Source organism: Achroia grisella, unplaced genomic scaffold (assembly GCF_030625045.1).
Source record: "Achroia grisella isolate CSIRO2021 unplaced genomic scaffold, CSIRO_AGI_Agris_v1 utg660, whole genome shotgun sequence".
NCBI lineage: Eukaryota > Metazoa > Arthropoda > Insecta > Lepidoptera > Pyralidae > Achroia > Achroia grisella.
Window position 1 is genome coordinate 2,431,788 of NW_026712984.1, and position 24,205 is coordinate 2,455,992.

The 24,205-nt window shown below is 32.1% G+C and overlaps 2 protein-coding genes across 2 annotated transcripts in view; both read left to right on the forward strand.

Annotated features, from left to right (window-relative positions):
• Positions 1-1,584: 1,584 nt before the first annotated feature.
• Positions 1,585-11,168, forward strand: LOC131849675 (facilitated trehalose transporter Tret1-1-like). Its single transcript, XM_059199787.1, has 10 exons — positions 1,585-1,627; positions 2,862-3,094; positions 3,473-3,626; positions 4,016-4,185; positions 5,027-5,150; positions 7,400-7,498; positions 8,073-8,131; positions 9,003-9,158; positions 9,948-10,130; positions 10,938-11,168. The coding sequence occupies exons 1-10, from the start codon at positions 1,585-1,587 to the stop codon at positions 11,166-11,168; spliced, it is 1,452 nt and encodes a 483-aa protein (XP_059055770.1).
• Positions 11,169-21,207: 10,039 nt separating this feature from the next.
• LOC131849560 (agrin) overlaps positions 21,208-24,205 on the forward strand; it is a 58,768-nt gene continuing 55,770 nt past the window's right edge. The window contains exon 1 of the mRNA XM_059199652.1: positions 21,208-21,343. The gene's annotated coding sequence lies outside the window, so the exon portion shown is untranslated. The remainder of the gene's footprint in view (positions 21,344-24,205) is intronic.

The following is a 24,205-nucleotide window of genomic DNA, read 5'->3' on the forward strand; positions in this document are numbered from 1 at the left end:
ATTTTCATGAGTATCAATTGGTTTTTTTTTATGGATGATAATGGTATGGTGCTCCCGCCCGCGCTAACGGTTTACGCTGGCGGTCATCAGTGGAGAATGATAAGATGAGCAACAGATAAGATGGGTCAGGTCAGTTAACCCATCGTGACAAATCACCAAGGATTTATTACGATGATTTTCAGGGGGAACCGCGTGGAGGTTAAGCTGACATGGTATGTACCATGTCAGGCTAGCAAAATGATTATCAGTCCACATTACTAACAATCCTCTTTTCCCCCTAGGATCAATTGGTTAGGACCGGAGGCATTCCTCCGGTCCTAACCAATTGATCCTGAATGGGTTTGCCTAGTAATGTGGACTGATTAAGCCATTGCTAGTAATATACCATGTAAGGTAAAACGTGGAGGTTCCTTTAGAAATAATAAAGACCTGATAAATTAAAATGGGCTAACTTACTTGATATCATGTTCATCTTATCATCCTCTACTGGTGCCCCGCTAGCGTAAACTGGCGGGTTCTCCATTCCATTATCATTATTAAAAAAACACGAATCTTTTGTTACGATCAAACGTACATTAGAAATAAAGTATCAATTTTTATTGTATTTATAGTGCACTATTTTGGTGATAATGGCTTACACATAAAAACATATATTGTTTGACCTAACTTTATGCTCATTCCATCGTCCTCCACTGGTATATACCGTTAGTGTTAAAAAAAGTTACAAATATATAAAGAACTAGCTGATACACGTAACTTCATATTTTATTAATTTTTCCTCTTTTTTGCAATATATTTCATTACTGCTCAGTTCCTATTAGTCGTAGCATGGGTGTTATATAGTCTACTATATTCCTCGATAAATGGGTTATGTAACATTAAAAGAATTTTCAAAATTGATTCAGTAGATTCAGAGATTACTCGCTACAACCTCACCAACCTCTTTACAAATAATACAGATTATAGGTTATAATGGTATTATCCATTTTATTATTAATATTTAAAATGAACATGTCTGGGGCGAGCCTACCATTTCTTGATTCCATATACTTCATGTTTTCACCAGAATGACAATCAGAACTGTAAATTGACACGCCAAGTTGCATTAAGTCGACCAGCGGTCTACTCTGTAGTCCAATACTATTGACTTCAATCCAATCCAGATTTGTTCTGATGCTATCAAATGAAGCGATAACAATATCTGTCGATTATTTAATTGTTCACGAAATATGAAATTAGCAATGTATGCTATTGTATAAATCAGAGAATAGAACGATGCTAAAAGATGCAATGCAAAGTCATAGATATATTTCTATAGTGGACTGTCTTTTAATACACGTCCTTTGAGACTAATTCGGCAATTACTCTAAACCATGTAACGAGTGATGCCTATCAAAACTAGCATAAAATTTGTTATCAACATCTCAAGTATTTGATTAGTATCCAAACAATCTCTGTTTAATTATATTAATATGTTATTATGTTGACATTTGTAATTATTACATTGATATACACGCAGTACATCCTTAGTAGTTGACAAAAAAGGACAGACTGTATTAAAGTGTTAATTAAATAATACACACAATGGTGTCAGGAATATGGTTTCAGACGTTTACAGCGATTACAGGTAATGTTTAATACCATAATATTAATAATAAAGACATTTATTCAGCATTACATTGAGTATTCTTAATTACAATAAAATAAAAATCCGAGACGGCGAATAAAGACTGCGTCGTCATTTAGTAATTTTTTTTATACTTACCGTTCAAAGTATACATTGGTGTAGTTTTCAATAAATTTGGGATGGGTGACCAATATCAAATTAGTACACAGAAAGGAAAGAAAACAAAATATATCCTAACCTAGATAGATTTTGTATTGTGACCATAACAATAGAATGCATGGCCACAGGTTCATATGATATACAAAAAGGTAGATTAGATTGTAATTCGTCTTTTGATTCCTACATTAGAAATTGACTCAAATGGTTTTGTATTAAAACAAACAACCAACCTTTTGCCAACCATGTCTATTCGAAAAGAAAATCGTCATCATAAAAAAATCAGCAACACAAACCCGTAAGCCCGCTCACATACGCAAGCTCCAGTTTACTATATCACTTGAAAGTTAAAATATTCTGGTAACGCTGACGCTGACTCCCACTCATACAGCGTTTATATTTTACTATAACTCAGTTATATCACAGTGCTGATTTTCAGTGGGGTATAATTTACGATTGGTATCTTAAATATGGTAGTCCGGGGCATTGTGGCATTATGTGTGTGTCACACACACACACTAGATAGGCTTTCATTGTCCTGGGCATATTCGAATTTGACATATTTGAATTTCTTGCTCATCCCATCTCATAGCTCACCTAACAGCAAGTTGTAACCGCCTACATACATGAACAGTATCTATATATGTACATATATTACGCAATACTAAAACTAAGAAGGAATTAAAGGACTGTGATATCATGCCTCTACATCATATAATTTCAGTACCCTTCAACCGAGACATAACGGGAGGAAGGGCATTTCTAATAAGGTGAACTGATGATAATATATAAAAATTAACGCACTATCAATTTAAAAAAAAAATTAATTATAGAACTAATAATGTTTTTAGTCTGTAGAAGAATTGCTATTCCTAATTCTAAGGTGTCATGCTACCATAGCCTGAAATGTTACTAATTTTTCAAACTGAAGCAAGTTGCGTGGTCGCAAGATCAGCTTTGTATTTAATTTTCATTTTTCATGTCCTATTTTCTACATTCTTGTGTTGTATCTTTGAAGATGGATATTTATCTACACAGTTTCCTTCTGGTGAACATCTGCATTGTCTACATGTTTCAGCATCTTTTGGCTCCGCTGCGATGGGATTACTCAACGTCTGGCCATCATACACGAAGTATCTTTATACAGCTAATGATACAGTACTTCTAACAAATCCCATGACTGATTCCGAAGTGGCATTGTTGGGTAGTCTGCCCTCTCTGGGAGGGATGTTGGGTACTGGAGTGGTTGGAATATTAATTGACAAATTTGGCAGAAGAATAGGAGGTCTTGCAATTACAATTCCGTTTCTGGTAAGTCATATTTGAAACTAAAAGCCTACTAATTTTATTAAAGTCTTTGTCACTGATAAACTTCTCGACGGATTGGAATGAAATTTTATAAAATGGATCTTATTTCAAATTAACATATACTTATAGCATAATAGCAGCACTGTGTGATATTGCCAGTCTAATATCGACAGAGGTGTCATGGCCTTATACCCTATAACTTCACTGTCATCTATGTACCTTCAACCGAAACACATATTACAAAGCATCATGGCGGCTGAAATAGCTAGGACAGACGTCTTAATGCAAAGTCTACCTTGAAGTGTGGAATAAAAAAATCACTATTCAAAAGAAACTTTAAAATTATTAGAATAAAGTTTATTTCTATTTCCTTTATTTCAGTTGTCTTGGGCTATTATTCACATGTCGTCTACATCTGTCTTGGTACTCATGGCAAGATTCCTGGGAGGTATAGCTGGTGGAGCATATCTTGTTTATGGCCCTGTATTCATATCAGAAGTCGCTGATGACTCAATCAGAGGATCGCTGGCAACATGTAATTACAATAATTGTTACTAATATTATAAATAAGTGTGCCTATCTTTGCATATTTCACGAATTAAAAGATAAATTGTATTACGATGACGGACAAATACTTTTTTATAGTCCTTTCTATATATTTATTTTCTTTTTTAAAGTACTATATTATTTCACAGTGGCGAGGAAATAATATTAATTTACTTGAACATTTGATTTACAATATTAAAATAAGTTTAAATAAAACAATATTTAGTATTGAAAATATAAGATATAAATAGACACATTTCAAAATTTATTTAATAGGTACTATCGTCACCTCAGTGCTTCATATGGGAATACTGGGGTTAAAATTATTGAAATTGGTGTGATCCAATTTATGAATGGTATTACGTTTGTTTTTTTTAGTTCCAAACTTGTTTTATGGAATAGGAGTCCTCTTATCCTATATCCTGGGATGGTTCTCCAGTTACACAGTAATCATTTGGATTAACATTATGGTGGCTGTAGTATGCTGCTTACTAGTTATGAGCGTGAAAGAAAGTCCTATCTTTTTGCTCAGGCAAAATAGAGAAGAGGTAAGATTCAGTTTCAATGCTAATGGAACATGATGTGTCTTGTATCCACCGCGTTGGTCTAGCAGTTTAGGTGTACTGCTTTATTTTCTGACTATCGTAGATTCGATATAAACAAACCTTTGTAAATAAGTATGTATGTATTGGGTAATTGTTTATATCTTATTTCTTTATGTAACATTTATGGAGATTTAATGGAGAATCCTAATAATTACATGTTTATAATTTAATGTTTTAATTTATCACAAAGGTTTATTGAATTCAGAGACTTAAACAAAGCATGTTTATACGCGGGTAACCATTAAGTAAGCACTCGCCACATATTCATACAGGTACAATTTTTATATTTTTTTTGTAAAATCAAAATCAAAATTATAATTAATTTATTCATGTAGAATATTTTAGCCGCTTATGAATTTAAAAATTTTTGTATTCATATTTATCCTCGTTACCGTCCAGTTCAGTATAACGATTTATATTGAGAAGAACTGGCAAGAAACTCAACTGAATTTCTTTTGTTTTAAAGCCAGTTTGTATACATACGTAGTAGTCTAATATTAAATGAAAATCTCGTGCATAAACTACTAGTACTACTATTGGCATGGTTAGTGTATAAAATAGGCTTTGCTAAATAAAAATGATTTAAATTTACAAATTAGAAACTGGACTTCTTCCAGCTTCTAATTTGTAAATGAAATATCATCATATAAGTTGCATTGATGAAAGTGAATTAATTTTCAAAATTGTTTATTTTAATTTATACATTACTAACAAAAAAAAAGATGTATTCGGTCTACACGTATAGGAGAAAATGATAATATTTTGATCATTAAATATTTTTCAGGACGCAATAAATGCAATAGCGCATTACAAAGGGTCATCCCCAACTTCAGTGGTTGTCTTGAAAGAGTTATCAAAACTCAAGTTGCAGTTGAATCCAATTGTTGAATTAATACCAGTCAACGAAGGTAATAAAAGATTTTTTTATTCGTATTTTTATTATCCTAGACAATACACACAACGCCAGTAAAACCCAAGCTTTGCCAAAAAGAGAAAAAAAAGTACCCAAGCTAAGAATTTTTATTATGATTTATGATTTAAACAACTGATATAAATAATTAAACGAATGTTTTTGTGAACAAAATACAATGAAGACACTCATACGAATAAAAACAATCACATCTATAAATATTTATATTATGCGAAGAATCGAATCTGCGACTATCGAATGTAAAGCGGTGTGCTAAATCGCTAGACCACACAGCCCGTTAGAATGGCAAACAAGCTGACGGCCCACCTTTTAAACAGGCAACCGTTGTTTACACACATATATGTACCTACAAATGAACTTGCACTACGGTTTTTTTGACATCATATGACGAGAATCAATCAATCATTTCGTCAATGACAGCCTCGGTGGTACAGTGGTTTAACACACCGCTGTACTATCCGATGGTTGTGGGTTCGTTTCCTCGAACGGTACAATCATTTGTATTCATGAGTATGATTGTTTGTATCTGTCTGGGTGTTTTCTATGTATAATAAGTATTTATTTAAAAATGTACCTATGTATTTATATAGGTAGTCGAGTACCTATAACGCAAGCTTTGCTTAGCTTGGGACTAGATGGCGCTGTGTGAATTGTCCTGAGATATTATTATTATTATTATTATCACTATTGTCGCATTTTCTCAGCTTTTGCTGGTTTTTCCCACACTTAAGGCCGAAACCAAGTAAATGCAGTGTGTGTGTGTGTGTGTGTGTGTGTGTGTGTGTGTTATTATTACTATTAATATTTTATTTTTGCGATTAAGATTAAGGTATATTTCTAATAATTATTATCTAACGCCATATTAATAACTAGTTATGCTCGCAATTTTACCTGCCTGAAATTTATAGCCTACTAGCCATTCGGTCCGACTTAGCCTGGGTGTACATGTATTAGATGTATAAACCTTCCTCTTGAATCACTCTATCTATTAAATAAACAGCTTCAAAATCCGTTGTGTAGTTTTAAAGATTTAGTAGACTTCGTTTTATACTATGTATTTTGCTGCATAAGTTATATTATTGTAAAATTTTATTAAAATCCATTCCGTAGTTTTTGTTCGAAAGAGTCATCAACAAACATCTATCCATCCATCCACACTCACAAACACTTTCGTGTTTATATTGTTGCTGGCAGCTTGTCTACCATCTTTTTATATCTATTTTTTTATATGTCACTTTTGACGAACTAATATTGTTTTTGTTACTTCTTGCTGTGAGCCCTTTTGGGAAGAATACACATTTTTACTAGTATTTTGTGTTCCTGCTCCAGTAACATAATATATGTTACTGGTATAAGTATCAGTAAGACCATCTACCTGTGTGTATTTAATCCAAATTTGCTTAATCGTTTGTATATAATTAAAGAATATGCATGCTCTTCTAAATATATTTTTATTATGCTAACACAAATATTATAAGTAATTGTTAACTCTTATTAAAATAGATAAGAAAAGCCGAGACTAAACTAATAAAATATCTTCCGCCAAATGTAGGTTTGAATTTGTCACTGTATCTTGGTGGGGGTAACTAGGTTAATAAATGTAATCTTTTGAATAGAATATATTCTGATGGTATAAGTGTTCTGTACTGTAATTGTTTTTATCCTTCAAACCATAATATAATATTCAAATAATTACCAAAATAGAGATTTTTAAGAAGGAAATATGAAGATTTGTAACTGGTCGGCAACACACAAATAGCCTTATTGTTTCAGATGTACGTAGGAAACGGTAACCGTTTACCGGCCTCTTTGACGGCCGGCCTATTTGACGGCTTCGGTGATCTAGGGGTTTAGCACACCGCTTTACTACCGATGGTCGCGGGTTCGATTCCTCGCACAGCACAAACATTTGTACTCATGAGTACGATTGTTTGTATCGGTCTGGGTGTTTTCTATATGATATGTATGTATTTACGAAAAAAATATCTATATATTTGTATCGGTTATCTAGTGCGCATAACACAAGCTTTAGCTAGCTTAACTTGGGTCTAGATGGCGCTGTGTGAATTGTCCTGAGGTTATTATTACCATCACATGCTTAATTACTATAACTGTGGTATCTTAATAATAAGTTGTTGGCGGTCGAGCATAGAATTAGGTGAAACAGAAGTATAGCTGTTGCAAATTAGGCATAAGTAATAAATAATTACGTGTTTAATATTGTAGATTCACTATCAACAGCGGAAGACGCAGAGAAGGAAAAATTAAATTCTGAGAACATCATACCTGAAGTTCAGCAAAAGGTTTCTTCTTGGAGAACATTAAGTGGGTATTTACAACTATTATAACTATTTCATTACTGTCAATACCTACTTTTAATATTCTATGTAGGTATCGTGGACTAATGCTTCACTACCCCGACTTACGCTTAAAAGGCAGTGAATTGAAATCAGGCGCCCACTAAAAAAATATTATGTCAGTTTATATTTTTGTCTGACTTTATAATGAAAATTCCGATAACAAATAATTAATCCGAGACCGCTTTAGGCTCGGCCCTTGCTACGGTGGATTCAAATGTGGATATGTCAAAAGTTGCGGTTACCACGACGAAGACAATACCTCTTATTACTACTATCTAGGTCGATATGGAATTATTTTTATTTCAATTAATAAAACAAATAAAGTCCCTTTATTGTGGAAAAATCTTCACAGTCCCCGCATCAGAGAGATGGCGAGCGGGGTGTACTAAAAACCATATGGTGTAATATTCTACCACGAAATAAAATATACCAAGGTGAATTCGAATGTTGACGTAGTTGACGATGTCTGTGCAAATTCCCCACTCTTGCCACCACATTTGCAAATTTAAAATGTCGTATTTTGTTTTGTATTGTTTCAGTTTCATCGCCGTCATCACGTCGCGCATTTTTGACATTATTCATTATAATAACAGTTCAGGTAATTTTTATTTCGTCACTAGCAGTTGAGACAAAGGAAGTATCTCTCCTCGTGATACAGTCTACTTCAAGTTAAATTACATTTCCATGTATACGTTTTGTTGTGAAATAGTAAAAAATAGTCAGACACAATTTTATATCATCATCATCGTGATGATGGGAAAATGTTGGAAGTATAATACTGGCCATCGTAGAATTTGTTGTTTGTACATTTTTATAGAATATGTCACATTGAATATCTCAGGAATTTTTGTAATGTCAACATATAAATTTATCATATTAATATATTTTAATATTTAACCCACTGCTGCTTTCTCTTATTTCCAAAAGAAACACTGTCGAAATATCGGGAACTCAATAAAAATAAAAATCCCGTAATTTTCCCTAATTGTACCTACATACAATTATAAATTATTAAGGGTTTTTGACGCGGTGGTCTAGCGGTCTACCACACCGCTTTACTTCAGATGGTCGCGAGTTCGTTTTTCGCACGGTACAAACACTTTTCTATTTATGAGTATGATGGTTTATATAGGTCTGGTTGTTTTTTAAGTACATATATTATGTAGATATGTAAAAAAAAATATCTATATATTTTCTCAGTTGTCCGGTACCCTTAACACAAGCATTGCTTAGCTTGGGACTAAATGACATTGTCCAGAGCTATTATTATTATTATTTAAATATTTTCATACAAATTCAATCACGTGGTCACTTGGTCAAAGTATTATTAAAAATACAATAGTTATTTTCAGATACCCACATTATTTCTCGGCCAAAGAAGTTTAGTTAAAGAATCATTATACCTGGTGTAGGGAAATACTATAATACCTACTTTTTCGTTACAATATTTTTCCATTTTCTACTTTTAGGTATTTATGGGATTAGTACCAGTACAAGTATTCGCCAAAACTGTTTTCAACAAAGCAGATCCAAGCAAAGCTGACCTCTTCTCCGTTCTATTTGCCTTAATGCTGATATTTGGATGTTTCGTTACTGCATTTATATCTGATAAAGCTGGCAGAAGGGTGAGATCATTCTTTCATATTGTTATTATGTTTTATTTTAAAGAGGATGTTGGTTTTATCCTTCGGAGAAAATTATGTAGGTATGTCACATAAAGTGGAAGTATCAAATGTACGATACGATAAACTTTGTAGTTTTTTACAAACAATATTAAATGACTTGATTTTTTTCTATAAAAAAATAAAAATTTTATTGCTATACTAAAATTTTTACATTTGGTTAATATTATTATCGATAAACGGTACAGCTTGTCTTCCGACATAGGCCTCCTCTAAAGATTTCCATTCTGTCCTGTCCTTTGCTTTACGAGTCCATATTGGACCGGCTATTTTCCTGATATCATCTTCCCATCTTACTTTCTGTCTACCTCTATTTCTTTTACCGTCTCGTGGATACCATTCTGTTGTTATTCTTGTCCATTTCTGATTTTTTTTTCTATAAAACTATAAAAGTATCCGCCAATACTTATAGCTCACTTACTCGCGCAATTTCGTCTGCACATTTTCACCGGTTTTGCAACATTTTTCAATGCTACTCCACCACTATTGGTGGTAGCTTGTTACATAGCCTTCCTCGATAGAAGAGCTATTAAAGACTAAAATAATTTTCATAATTGGATGGTAGTATCGGAGATCCAAACTCACATACGTCAATATATATATGAGACAGGTACCCATACTGATGATATATGAAATCATATACCAAGCTAAAATTTGATGTGACTATCAAGCGAACTTTGTCATTTTAACAATTTATTTATTAATTTCATTGATGTTTTTTATCCAATACAGGTTTTGGTGATCAGTTCATCAACATTAGTAGCCATATCGATGGTCATTCTCGGCGCGCAGACTCAGTACAGTTTTGGACCAGCATGGGTGACGGTGGTCATTATTCTTCTCTACTGCTTCTTCTTCATGTGCGGCGCCGGTACCATTCCTTATGTGTTGCTGTCCGAAATCTTCACCCCCGAGGTTGGTAATTGTAGACTTCCAGCGCCACCTGATCGTAGACCATGTAGATTATACAATCAGTCTTATTTGTTAATATAAGTATTTGTATCATTTGATTGAGGCAAATTAAACAAGTACTGAATGCGCCATCTGTATGTGCTATTTTGAATTACTAAACAATCTTTCTTCGTACTTTCTCCAACTGCTAATATCTGCTAAGTATCGGCTAATTAAGTTATTTTCTTATTTATTTATAGAACAGATGGAGACTATGAACTAAGCATTGTACAAAAATATACCGATATAAAGGTTTCTTATAGGAATGTACTTATATAAACTAATTTAAATATGCATATGAACTTGAAAATTACTACACATTTATAATTATACACCTTATATGTTCTTGGCCAAGTGTAAGCAAGTGTAAGCTTATTTTCTTGTATATATATGCTTAGTGCGATTACACATCAAAATATTGTAAATATGAAAGTATATGTAAACAGCTGAATGGATTTATATAAAACTTAATGTACACATTGATCATATCCGAAATATATACAACGAAAAACCTGAGTGTGCACACCGCAATTGGCTTTCAGATGCTCAATAAATTTTTCCACAAATTTCAAGTGCCCTTCAGTCCTTTATCCCATTTTTCGTCCAGTATAGCTGCAAATGTTTGGTTATTTAAAAAAAAATCGTGGGTATAATAATAATAATAATAAATTTAATAAACATATATGCGAAATATATGTATAGCGAATATAGCGAATATATATATATATATATGGGTATACAGTTGATAATTAATAAACTGTTTCTTTTCAGGTACAGAACATTGCCTCTTTGTTGATAGGAGAATGGGTGTGGTTCCTAAACTTTGCTATCATAGCGGTATTTCCATATATTACAAGTTGTCTTGGCATGCACGGGGCGTTTTATATATTCGCCGGTTTTGGTGTAATCAACGCTATAGTTAGCTTTATAATAGTTCCCGAGACTAAAGGTCTGTCAAATATTGATATACAAGAAGCCTTCTTAAACAGAAGAAGGAGATAGGCTATGGTATTTCTTGAGTGTGTGATTTTGATGTCACATTTTTAATATATGTACTAGGTCCACATTCTAGTCTAGTCCAAAAAAGAAAAGTTTTTGATGTTGATCTTTTTTTATTTATATCCCAGGCGTATAATTTAGAATTATGTCTCATATTTAATATAGTTCATGAATGAAACAAAATACTCTTTCGTTTGTGTCACAGGTACTTATATATTTTAAAAATAGTGTAATTTCGTGTATTATTTAATAAAATTAAAAAAAGAAAATGCATTTTTTACATTTGTCTCAGATATATTTTGTAAAGGTTTGTCTCAACACCCACAATTATAAAAGAAATATGATATTATATGCAAATAAGTCGTTTAATATTATATTTCGTTACTTTTTTTCTTATTCATGCTTAATTTGCAACCGTGAATAATTATAAAAAAGAACAAATGAAAATATAATAGATACAGCACTGTAATCGAAGTTAAAACTACCGACGCATGAAGTTTTTCTTTTTTTATGTAACTGTTATAGCGATCAAGTTTAGAGGTACACCTAATGGTAAGTGATAATCGTCGTGTACACACATAAACATAACAATGGTCATTAAAATATTATGTGACGGCCATGGCAGATACAACTCGTGTGTGTCATTCCGGAGTAATAGAATATTATGAATACACATCTTTCATAGCAAACTGCTTGGCGGCTGGAATAAGCGTATCCACGCAGATGACTTTGTATGAAGTCTACTTCGACCGTTTTCTAGATAACGCTGAGTGAGTTGTGGAGAATGATTATAAACTGAAGTCATCAGCATCATCGCCTATGTATATGCCTAAGGCCTGACACTACTTGAAGTATTTTAATGCGCTTTCTGCCACTATATAGGTAGACAATTTTCAAAGAAAGTTCCAGTGTCTTTAGGCTCTATACAGCTTCCTCTATATAGGTATATTAAAACGCCAAAAAGAATTGTAAAACACAAACAAAAAAAGCTAACCGCAGCTTGTGTCATACTAGACAACTGACATAAATAGATAAATAGATTTTTTTGTAAATACGTACATAATATACATAGAAAACACCTCGATCAAAACAAATAATCAAACTCATGAATACAAATGTTTTGTAAGGAATCGAAGCCGCGACTATCGGTAATAAGGCGGTTTCCTAAACCACTAGATCATGACAGCCCCATGTTACGTTATTGCGCTACGATTAAGAAACTGAACTAAAGTTAAAACATGATCGATTAATACTTTTTATTTCTACCAACGTGGGCAATAAATTGTACCCAGACTTTAATTCAATTTGGACTCGAGTTGATTGAATTTAAATAATTTCTTTCAATTAAATCGCTTTGTATATCTTGTTTGTTAATTGCATTTATAAACTTTCTTCTTTTTAGTATGAATGCCGTAAATGCATTCGCAAATAGGCTCCCAGCGAAAGGTCTCGAAAGTGTGGTCTGAGTGATTCAATTGTTGGATGATAGCTGTACCAGTGCAAATTTGAATTCTATTTCATGAGCTACTAGTGTGGGTATAGGTTACAAATGTGAGGATTACTCGTCTCCTGTGTACAAAAGAGTCTAGTGTACAAAGGTTTTTATATCTTCACTAATTTTTGACCGCGACTTCGTTGGCTATGATTGACCCGTAAAAAGTAGCCAATTAGCCTGAGAGCTCGTGAACTGAGGTTGAGGATGTAAAAAGTTAACTTTGTGGGTATCTTGCTTTTAAGCTGTCTTTGCTGAAGGGCAACAAAATGGAATCAATTTACAGGATAAGACGCGTGACATGTTAGTTTAACGGAATGGCAATGCATTAGTAGTTATACGGATGTTATATGATAATGCGACGGCCACGTTGGCCACTTTACTTCCGATAGTCGCGGATTCGAATCCTCGCACAGCAAAACATTTTTATTCATGAGTATAATTGTTTGTATAGGTCTGGGTATTTTCTATGTATAATTTGTGTGTATTTATGAAAAAAATATATATTTATGTATTGTACCAGTTACCTAGTACCCATAACATAAGCTTTAGCTTTAGCTAGCTTAACTTAGGTCTAGATGGCGCTGTATGAATTGTCCTGATATTATTATTATTAATGTGATATTCGTATAATGCTGTTCATGTACAGTTTCCATTAGGAAGGCCGGTAGCATAGTTGCCATTCCAGTTAGAAATAAAAAAACGGCTCGACTGCTAAAGTAGCTGTGTTCCGTATTAGACAATTATTTCTTTTATGCACGAGTATGTAGCGATCATGAAACTATTTCGATTACGTTGTTCAATATTACAGAATTTTCTATGTATAAATATAGATACCTATTTGATAGTTATTATACCTCTTTAGGACTTGATGACTGTGTGAATTGTGCTGAGTTATTATAATTATAATGTACAATGTAAATTGTAAAGAATAAGAGGAGAGTTTCTTGTTTCTAGCTTGATATATTATATTTCATAGACTAAATTATGTAACATGTTAAAAGATATTTATAAACTTTTTTATTACAAGACTTAGTTTTTAAAAGTTTCATGCACATTTTTTACGAATCAAATATTTGATTTGTTCCAGACTTTCCTTTCCAGTTATTTCAATCGAAATTATCATAGAAATCCTATTCGTAGATTGTTATACTTGCTTACATTGTAAAACGACAACGAAACATACAACGTTAATCATATTAAGTGTCTACAATATATTGCATGCGAGAAATCGATATTTGCAATAGCTTGTGGCTTACTTAGTCAAATCACTATTATTATACGTAAACGCCGAATAGCACAGCTTTCATTCACTAGTTTGTTTATGGTCGACCCCTTTTAGTACCATAAACACGCTTGCACACTATACAATAACACGAACAATGGTCCCCATAACTCATGTGGTTCCCACTCACCCACTACCCCCATTTTGTAAAATATACCCGAGCGACGTTATCTTTGTTTACATTTGAGCAATTGAATTATTATAATACACGTCTGTTTTCGAGCAGTTTTGTTTAAAAGTATATTTTTGACAGTCTCGGTGGTCTAGTGGTTTAGCATACTGCCTTACTTCCGACGGTCGCTGGTTTGAGTTATAGTACAAACATTTTATATTAATGAGTATGATTATTTGTATCGGTCCGGGTTTTTTCTATATATATAATGTATTAAAAAATATATCTCTGTATTTATATCAGTTATCTAGTACTAATAACACGAGCTTTAGCTAGCTTATCTTGAGTCTAGATGGCCCTATGTGAATTGTCCTGAGATTATTACGTGTATTATTAATATTCTCGAAGTTTATTGTAGACTTTTTACAAAGTCGTTTGTGTGTGTATGTTTGTCAAGTAGCATGCTTGCTGAAATGTGTTTTGGTTGTAGCATGAAATATGACAGTGAAATTACAGGGTACGGAGGCATGATATTTTAGTCCTCCCACATATTAACTTAATTACGTAAAACATTATTGACGCTTGTCACTTCAGGTGGGACATCGGCTTATGTTTATTTCCAGTTAAATATAAAAAAAAAACTCGTTTGTTTTATTTTCCAAAATACCACCTGTCCATATTACAATAATACATATATAATATAATGATGAATATATAATAAGTATAATACATGTAAGAAAATCTTTCTGTCGTGTTACAGAAATAGATACAAACAAAATTAAATTTCAACTCTATAGTCCCATAGTATACACTGGAATGTTAACCTTCTTCACTCCTATGTTTGCCTGGTATTCTGTATCGTTTGTTCGGTTAACTTTAATTGGAATAAGTTTAACCACGGCAGTTAAAGTTGTTTTAACTCGAAATTGAATAGTTAGGATACACCGATTTGTTGTGTTAGTTTATATCGATTAACTTGCAAGTTGTAAGTAAATTTAATACACTAATGCAATGAAGTTTAAATTCCTTATTTATAAAAATGTATTTAATACAAAATCAAATGATTTTATTGTGTTAAATGTACAATACGACTTACTAGTATGTATAACATTGTAAACTTGTTTAAATAAACATATTACCTCAAAAGAATTGGAGACGTTAGACGATAACTGATTTATCAGATTTTTATATGTAGGTAGCATGTAATACTTATTTTATGAAATCATTCGGGGTATTTTTTAAATGAAATTTAATTGTAATTAATAGCATTTTTTAAATTAAAACTTATCCCACTTTACATTGTTTGTAGAAAGCAATTTAGATGGTCATTGAGTTACACGAGCTGTATTTTATTTTAAAAACAATTTAAGCTTTTTACACTTGTAAAAGTAAGTAAAGTGACATTTATAAAATAAGTACATTACTATGAAGTCGTATAGTTTTTCTTCTAGACGTATTGATTAGGTTTTCACCACATAACAAAAAGTCAACTTTTTTATTCTGTGGTTTTCACTACTATTACTATACTATCTAGATTTTTTTCTGGAAGATTTGCATATATAATATATGCATATAGTTACACAACTTTCGTCACAAGATCAGCACCTAAACCCATGAGAAGCTGATATCCGTCGTTTGTGAAAATAAATTTACATTTCTTCAAAAAACAAGGAGACTCTGTACTATAATTAAATGTATATTACATCACATTAAAAAAAACATAAACAAACATTACTTGAATTATTATACCGTTAAGTTTTTTGTTCTGACCAATGACACTGCAACAATTATGTCTCATTATCGTCTTTCTGGAAAGAATGCAATTTAAATAATTCATAATAATATACTCTCTGTAGTCAAAATTCGATCATAATTAATTTTAAGTTGAAGTTTTAATGGTAACGTTCTATACATACGTATATATATGGGTCAAACAAATTTTAGTATGCAAAGATTTCTCTAATAATTTAATGTACTTTTTAAGCATTAGTATATTAAAAAAATGTTAGGGATCAGTATGAAAAGTTCGATGACGTAACCCAATTGATAATTTGAAAATGTGAATTATTATTATTAAGATATATTTATTAAAAAAATCGCGCGGATATCGCTTACTGCGGAAATTATTGACAATAAAGCCAAGATATGTACTACAGTTTTTTAGAAGACATATATATATATATATATATATCGTGATGGTTATATATGTGTAGGTATGTTAACATTTATATATTTTTTAATTTCAGTTAAATACCCGTGCGAAGTAGGGATCGGGCCTCTATTTTTATTTAATTTAATGGAATAACATAAACTACTTGAAATACTGTGATTGAGATGTAAGATCATGTTGTTTTTTCTCTCCTTAATCGATTACAACGAAGTTAGTTGAATTGGTTAATTATAACTGGTTCTGAGTAGGGTCACCGTACTGTAAATAATTAATGGAATTAATGGACTGTCGGTATGTTTATTATCTACAGCTCAGTATTTCACTTAGTAATGATAATCACGTAGATATATGTACATGTACTCTTTGTTACTCTGTGTTTCGAGAAGCAGGGTTATGAAGTTCAAAGCCAGTGGTTAATATCACGATGGTGTGATACATTGTTTTGTGAATGAAGACTATTATCATTATCATTGAAATAAACTTATTATTCAATTTGATGTTCCGAGTTAAGTTAAAAGAAGTTTTTTTATTTATTATGGGACAGGAATTCCATTCATCTTTGGGCTCCCTGAAATATGGTCGAATGCAGTGATGGCTGGCTTATCCGTCATACTCATGAACGGGTGCTGCTTATACGGACTGGTCTGTTCTAATCACTATGACTGATTTCCTCTTATTCATTATTTAACCAGTTGTTTGCATATTCAATATTTTTTCTATTTGATTATTTAATTGAATTAGTGTCAATTATGTAGTAGTTTGTATTCACACACTTTAACTTAAAAATGTAAAGTACGAATAAAATAATTTAAAACAGCAACACGCAAGTTTCTTTCTCCTTCTTCTTGTGATGAGACAGCTTTCCGAACGAGCAGTAGATGCAAGTTAACAATGTAAGTTTATTTGAATAAATGATTTTCTATTCTATTCTATTCTTGAACGGTTAACAAGCTTACGGCCCACCTGATGGTAATTGATTACTATCGCCTATATACATATACATAAGTATAGTAATTATGTGATATTCGCCATACATCTCTTGCGTTGTCATTTCAAGACTGTTGAAGACTGTTGTCATATCATGTCTGGGACCTACGGTTACGGTAGTAAAATAACAAGACACGACCCTTTAACTTTACTGCCGTCTCTCTTCTTGCTTGCTATGAAGCTGACGTAAAATAAAGTTCACGTGTTTAATCTAATTAGAACCCTCGCCTGTTGATATATAATTTGGGCTTTAATGACATCATACTTATTTATTATTTTACTTCCATTTATTTTTAAATCAAGTATAGTGTGTTTCCATTTTCTATCCTATTTAAGCGCTTGACTTTTGCTGCCCTGAGTGGAGCCATTTTGTTGCATATCCATTTTTATTATAGATTTAGATTACTTTTACCTTTTTTGCATTAGCTAATCTTGGTTATAATAAAACTGACCAACTGATCTTTTTTTTAATGATTTCAATGATTATTCAATAATTTACATAACGATTTCTTTCATACATACCTTGTCCTAACAATTATGACTACAACCAAAATTAGTTATATAGGTGCTATTGTAAACAAAAGTTTTTATATACATTCGATAATTCATTTTATAGGGAGAATGGTTCATTACCATAGGACTCTATGACTCCTTGACACGGTTCTCCCTTCGTGGTTCAATCCTTGGTGAATGCGCCATGATGTGCTAACTGACCAGACTTCATCCTCGTTCCATCATCTTACACTGGCGCCCCGCCAGCGTTTACCGTTAGCGCAGTCGGATGCACCATTCATACACTATAATTGATTAAAGAATATTTTTATTTAGGTACATAAATAGAAAAAGGAAGATAAGTTACTCTAATAGTATTTCAACAAAAATATTACCATACTCGCCATTCAAGATAATATTTCTGCGATCCATGTCTTTGTCGATAGTGTAGTTTATCGATGTCTCACCGTAGATAGACAAATAATTACCACGATCAATTTCCGGCCACAAATTAATTTATTACTAGCTATTTATTTCCTGCAACTTTGTTCGCGGATTCACTCACTCTCCATACATATGAGAATTATGGGAAAATTTATCTTCGTGTGTAGAATTAGATTGTTCAGTATGTCTGCGGGAGCATATGCCCATTTTAACCGTCAAACATATTATTGTATAAGTAATATTATGGTTAAAAGAGTGAATATGGCAATGTAATTGCAGGACAAGAGGCATGGCACTCGCGACATAAGTTCTGACGTATGCCATTCAATATATTGCCCGTATGTATGATATGACAGCATGTTTATAAGGTGCTTCGTGTATATATTAGGTGGACTCTTACCGTAATTGCCATTCATGTTCAATTGTGCCATTATACATTGTAATTTCCCTGTCGTATCTGACCATTCTAACTGACTGTTATAGCAAGATTCTTAGTAGGCAGACAACTTTGTATAAATGTACTTTGCTAAATAAATTTAAATTGTTTATTTAAAGAATCGCTAAAATATCAATGTATAGACATAAACTTTGACTATAATATAGATGTATAATTCAAAACAACTCAATTGAAAATTTCGTAAGAATTCCTAGTAGTTAACTTTCACGATAAATATAGTATAATTTGTTTCTCATGTTCGCAGTTATGTTGATGGCTGACATTTCGAATATTAATGTAAGATTAGTAAAATAGTATAATTGATTTATTTAACGGTTTTTTGGATTTCGTAAAAGCAGACATGGAATTAACAAGAACGAGTGAATGAAAGCGAAATAATATTTTCAATGCATTTTTATGAATTGGATTGGCGAACAAATTGATGGCTTGTCTGTTGGTAAGTAGTAACTATCGCTTATATATAAACGAGTAGGTACACGAATATCACGTTGTCAAGTACCACCCATGATACCATTCCTGAGAAATAAGTTGTTATGCCTCTTATACGCCTCATCTTATCTTTGTGTCATGAGATGTAAGTTTGTATATAATCAAAAATCAAAATATCAAATGACCCTGGGGCATACAACCATTTACAGTCAAATAAAGTAAAGCTGGTTTTTAAACTTTTCCAAACTACTACTAAATTCAAATTACAACTAATGTCGCAGCTTGGTTTTGCAATTTTTAGGGAGAAAAAAAGAATGCAGAGGGCACTCCATAACCTCTAATATACATACATGAGTAACACGCAAGTTACATCGGCATGTGACACCTAGTGTACGGCATGATTTTACAGCTTAAGGTATCAGTAAACCTTGTACATTTATTTCACTGCCATATCTCACCAAATCACAGTTTATAGATCACGCTGCTTGTTGACAGAAATAGGCGAGACAGAGGTACCCACGCAGACGCCTGTGTACTATGGTACAGATAACTGTTATGTGCTTTGTAGAACTAAGTCGTAATAGTTGTGGGTATCAAATTCGATTATATGAATAAGAAAATAATTATTAATAATATAAAACTTCGTACATATAATAAACAAAGAACTACTAATTCATTTATTCATAATTTAAGAGTTTAACTCTTGTCGGTGGATCCCTTGCCACCTTACATGATCTTCCATAAATTTTTTTAGTTATTGATACGCCACGACTTCAACTTTTTCCTTAACCTGCTTGAAATAGCTGTGTCTTGATCTAGAAGAATTACAGTCAGTACAAAAATATGACTGCTAAAATGCTTATTTAAATGTCCGGACAGGTGGTGGCGTGGTGGGATGGCTCATTGAGAGCCCTAAAATATGGTAGAGCGCAGTGGTGTCGGACTCATCCGCTATAGTTATGAACGGGTGCTGCTTGTAAGGTCTGCTCTGATAACTATGACTAATTTATTTAATTTTTCATTTCATTTATTATATTGTTTAACTTTTGTCCATCTTACTATTTGTATTGACACAAAATATTGCTGAACAACATTTATATAAAAGAGCAACACGTGAGTTTCTTGCTTAGTCTTCTTTTAATGAGTCTGCTTTCCGAATCTGCCCTGTTTTTACAGCTACAATTACTGTAGAGATCTCATATGTTGTTGAACATATAATGTAGCTTATATAATTAGGTAATAATGTGATTTTCTATAGATGAATGAAAATTTAATAGAAACTTTAAAAATCTTTCCAGAATAGCTCAACATAAAGTGCTAGGAGTTCTGTTATCGTATTAACGGTGAGTTTAATTATAATTAAGTACTTGAATTACATAACTATCTATCGATGTAAGGTTTGAATAAAGTTGTCTGCGTATATCAAAGCGAAGTGCGTTTGGGGTACTTTGTCTCAACTATTTCAACCGGGAGTAATTTTACTTGCTTTAAAGGGTGCGCTTTACTAGGAAAATTACAAAATATGACATCTTATTCCTCTGGAAACTACACCTCATGCATTGCCAACGCATGATGAGGCTCTGTTCATGTATATAAGTAATGATTACCAATTACTATCGAGTGTGCCGTCATTTGTTTGTATTCCAAATTTATGAATAACCATTATTGATCATGTTGAGCCTCAATAATTTATAAATATCGTAATTTAGATCTAAAGGTGATATAATTAGTAAAAATTTGAGAAAAACACTTACTTATATGCGTTTTAATATAATATGGTTAGAAATCACGTAGATATAGAATACAAACAATTACAAATTAGTATCAAGCGAAGAATCGAACTTGCGGCCATCGGAATTAAGGCGATCTGCTAAACCGCTAAAGATATAGACCGTCAGTTTTTTAGTTTACATATATAATTTGTATAGTTTAAGAAAATAAACGATGAATAAGAAATCTGCGTGTTTACGAATGTACCAGTATAGCATAACATCTGAGGAGCACTGCTCTCGGCACCCAACGCGCGTCAATTCGAAACTGCTTAGAAAACGCACCGCGGCTGCAGGCTCCTCATTAACCCAGAAAATCGTACGTAGCTTAAACCAGTGAAAGACGATGAAAACTAGTATACGATATATATTAGTTGAACGATCGAATGGTCCGCACCCAGTAGATCTGCGTCCGCGGAGAAGGACGCACGTCCGTCGTGACAATCGTGAGCCGCAACTTGACGTACGGTAAACTGACGTCGAAAGTTTTCGAGTCGTGTGTAGTGTGTACCCCGCGAGTGAATTGGGAATATATTTTCGAGTAAGTTTTTGATGATATTATTAATCATAAGTATTAACATATTTTACAGTTTGTTTCTTAAATTTTGGAAATTTTATATAATAAAAAAAATAAAAGAAAAATATTGACAAGCCAACAAAAATTACATGTAAGTAGTTTCTGTCAACCAAACTATTTTTATAGAAAAGTATATATTTTTTTATATATAAACTAAGATATTTTATCTACGAAAGCCACATTTTTTTTACCAAAGGTTGAGAGTAAAAGTTTATCTGCGTACGTACCTCTCTCTCCATATTTCAGAAGCGAACAATAAATGTCGGACTTTATTCTCATAAAAATTCGAGATGAATACAATATTAGTCATCATGCGAAGTTCGGATCTATATATATAATAAACTCAAAGGGACAATACGATAATCTCTAATACCAAAAGTTACGAAAGCTTTTAAATCAAAACAGTCCCAGTCAAAACAAGTTCCGATATACATCTGGCCTCATTTCTTACATTTATATTCATAGAAATTGCACCTTCATGTACTGACATGTACCTACCTATAAATTTAAAATATACGCCATGCATTTAATATATGGAAGCATGATACGGTAAAATATTGCTGTGGGCAAGAATAAAAGTGTTTTAAAAGTTGCCTTTATATCTAAGCATATTATGATTTGACGATCACAGTGTTTTATATTAAGCACACCTTACTTTCTGTGATCTCAGATTCATTTCCAGCACAATACAAAATTTATATTCCTGATTATATACAAATATAGACAATATACTTCTCTATGAATATTTGAAATATAAAGGAATTAATATTTTCTAATAACAATAGTATAAACTCTGCTTAGTTTAGAACTAGATGGTTACTATTAGAATTCTACAAATAAGTTTTATATAAGCCCTTTTGAATACTATAGTATATTTTAACATACTGCTGCTCTTTGGAATGCAGTTTTAGCTAAGAAGAATAGGTATGAAAAATAAAATATACCATTTACACTTTAAGAGTTTGTGTGAATACAAACTACCCAATAACATGAATTCGTAATAAAGAGTCATCCAGAGTTATTCAATTTCTTTTGAAATAATTTAATTTAATTATTAACTCAAATAGACAGTTTCTGGTCTAATCATTAATTAATAATTTCCGTTTGCCTATCTGTCAATTGCAACTAGGTTTCTTACCAAGTAGGCAGAGATATCTGAATGCTAAAAATAGTCTTTCCTTACCTTAATGATCTGATACAACCACACTATTAATTCGTTTGATGTATATACTTACCCTGGTTTTTGGTTCTCTTAATACCTTGTTATAAATGTGTGAGATTTATGTAGTTACAGTACACTTATTTAGATTTATATTTTAATAGGTAATCCGGTAATAATTGTTGTTACAATTCATCATGCGGTAATAATTGTGTTTGTTCTTATAATTTAATACCCAAAAAGTTCCCTAGTAGCTTTATCCCAATACAGGGAGTATTGGGATAAAAACTAGTCTATCATTTAATTTTATTAATTTAAATATTTGGTTTATAATTTTATCTCTACACATCGCTTTGCTAAATTCTTATATAAAATGTGGATTTAGATTTCTGCAACTCAAGCTTTTATGTATTAATACTATCCTAGTTACACCTTCCTACAAAGTCTTTTAACGATCAGGTATTTAAGTTGCATCATTTCAGATAACATGACTTATTGGCAGAGGTCCAGGCATCCAGACATGTATGTGTATAGATGAGATAGGAATTATGATATTTTAAAAGATTAATTAAATAATCTTTTAAAATATCATTATTAAAAGATTATTCAAATTACATATTAGAATTATTTGATATGCTTCTAGCATTGTTTTCATTATTTCTCTATATTAAGTGCTGAGTATCAATGTATTTAGAAATTGTGTCCTACGATACTTACATATATATATTTATTATATGCTAACCTTTTGCCCCGAATTCATACGAATGCAATTACTTTAGGTCTTATTTTAAAAATAACAATCAATTTTAAAGGCCGACAAGAGTTACAATTTTTATCGTGTGTCAATTGATCGATCATAGGCACCAGTGGTATGTAAAAATGGTATGTATTTTATTAAGTAAGAGGGAACGCTGCCAGTATTTTCTGAACGTTGCCTAAAGGGACCCCTTTTAATAATATATTTTAGTCATCATATTATATTTTTTTAAGCTTTTTAATTTTAGGTTCTTAGTTGTACAATTAGGTTATGTAAATAATAAATTAATATATTAATTTGAAAAATCTTTGTTACATTGTGTGGTTCTACATGTAAGGTACTCTGTGATAAAATCACCGTTACAGTACCTGGACTTAAATTGTTGCTAGATTAAATGTTATTGTATTTTCCTCCATTTGTGGCTAAACGTACGGCGGCATTTGTGGTGTACGTTATCTCACATATTAATCTTAAAATGAAAACCACGACACAATTCATTTTTAGACAACAATGAAATGAATGGTAGCATTATAAGGTTTTATGATGTTTATTATTAAGTAAAAGTTTTTACCACTGACAATTGTCAAATTGAAAGTATTCATGTAGGAGAGTTTTGGTCACTTACGGACATTAATTTTTATTACTACTTTTAATTGTCCTGTCAACTTATCGTAGCTAATCAGCTGGGTTAGCAGCAGCTTATGTTGTAAAAAATTACCAGATACAGAACACAATGTAATGGTAAAGATACAAAATCTTTATGAAGAAGGCTGTGCTGTAAAGACAGCTATGCTCAGAGAATACAAGTGATAGAATTCGCAATGAAAGTTAAAGTAGCTCGAAGAAGCTAACATATTAATTGGTGATCAAAACCAAACGTCTTAGGTACTGGAGTGGCCTAAAAGGAATA

Excerpts from the sequence above, each read along its gene's own strand:
- LOC131849675 (XM_059199787.1), top strand. The coding sequence starts at position 1,585 with ATGGTGTCAGGAATATGGTTTCAGACGTTTACAGCGATTACAG. Across the intron at positions 3,627-4,015 it reads CAGAGGATCGCTGGCAACAT|TTCCAAACTTGTTTTATGGA; the intron begins GTAATTACAATA and ends TGTTTTTTTTAG. Across the intron at positions 10,131-10,937 it reads CCGAAATCTTCACCCCCGAG|GTACAGAACATTGCCTCTTT; the intron begins GTTGGTAATTGT and ends GTTTCTTTTCAG.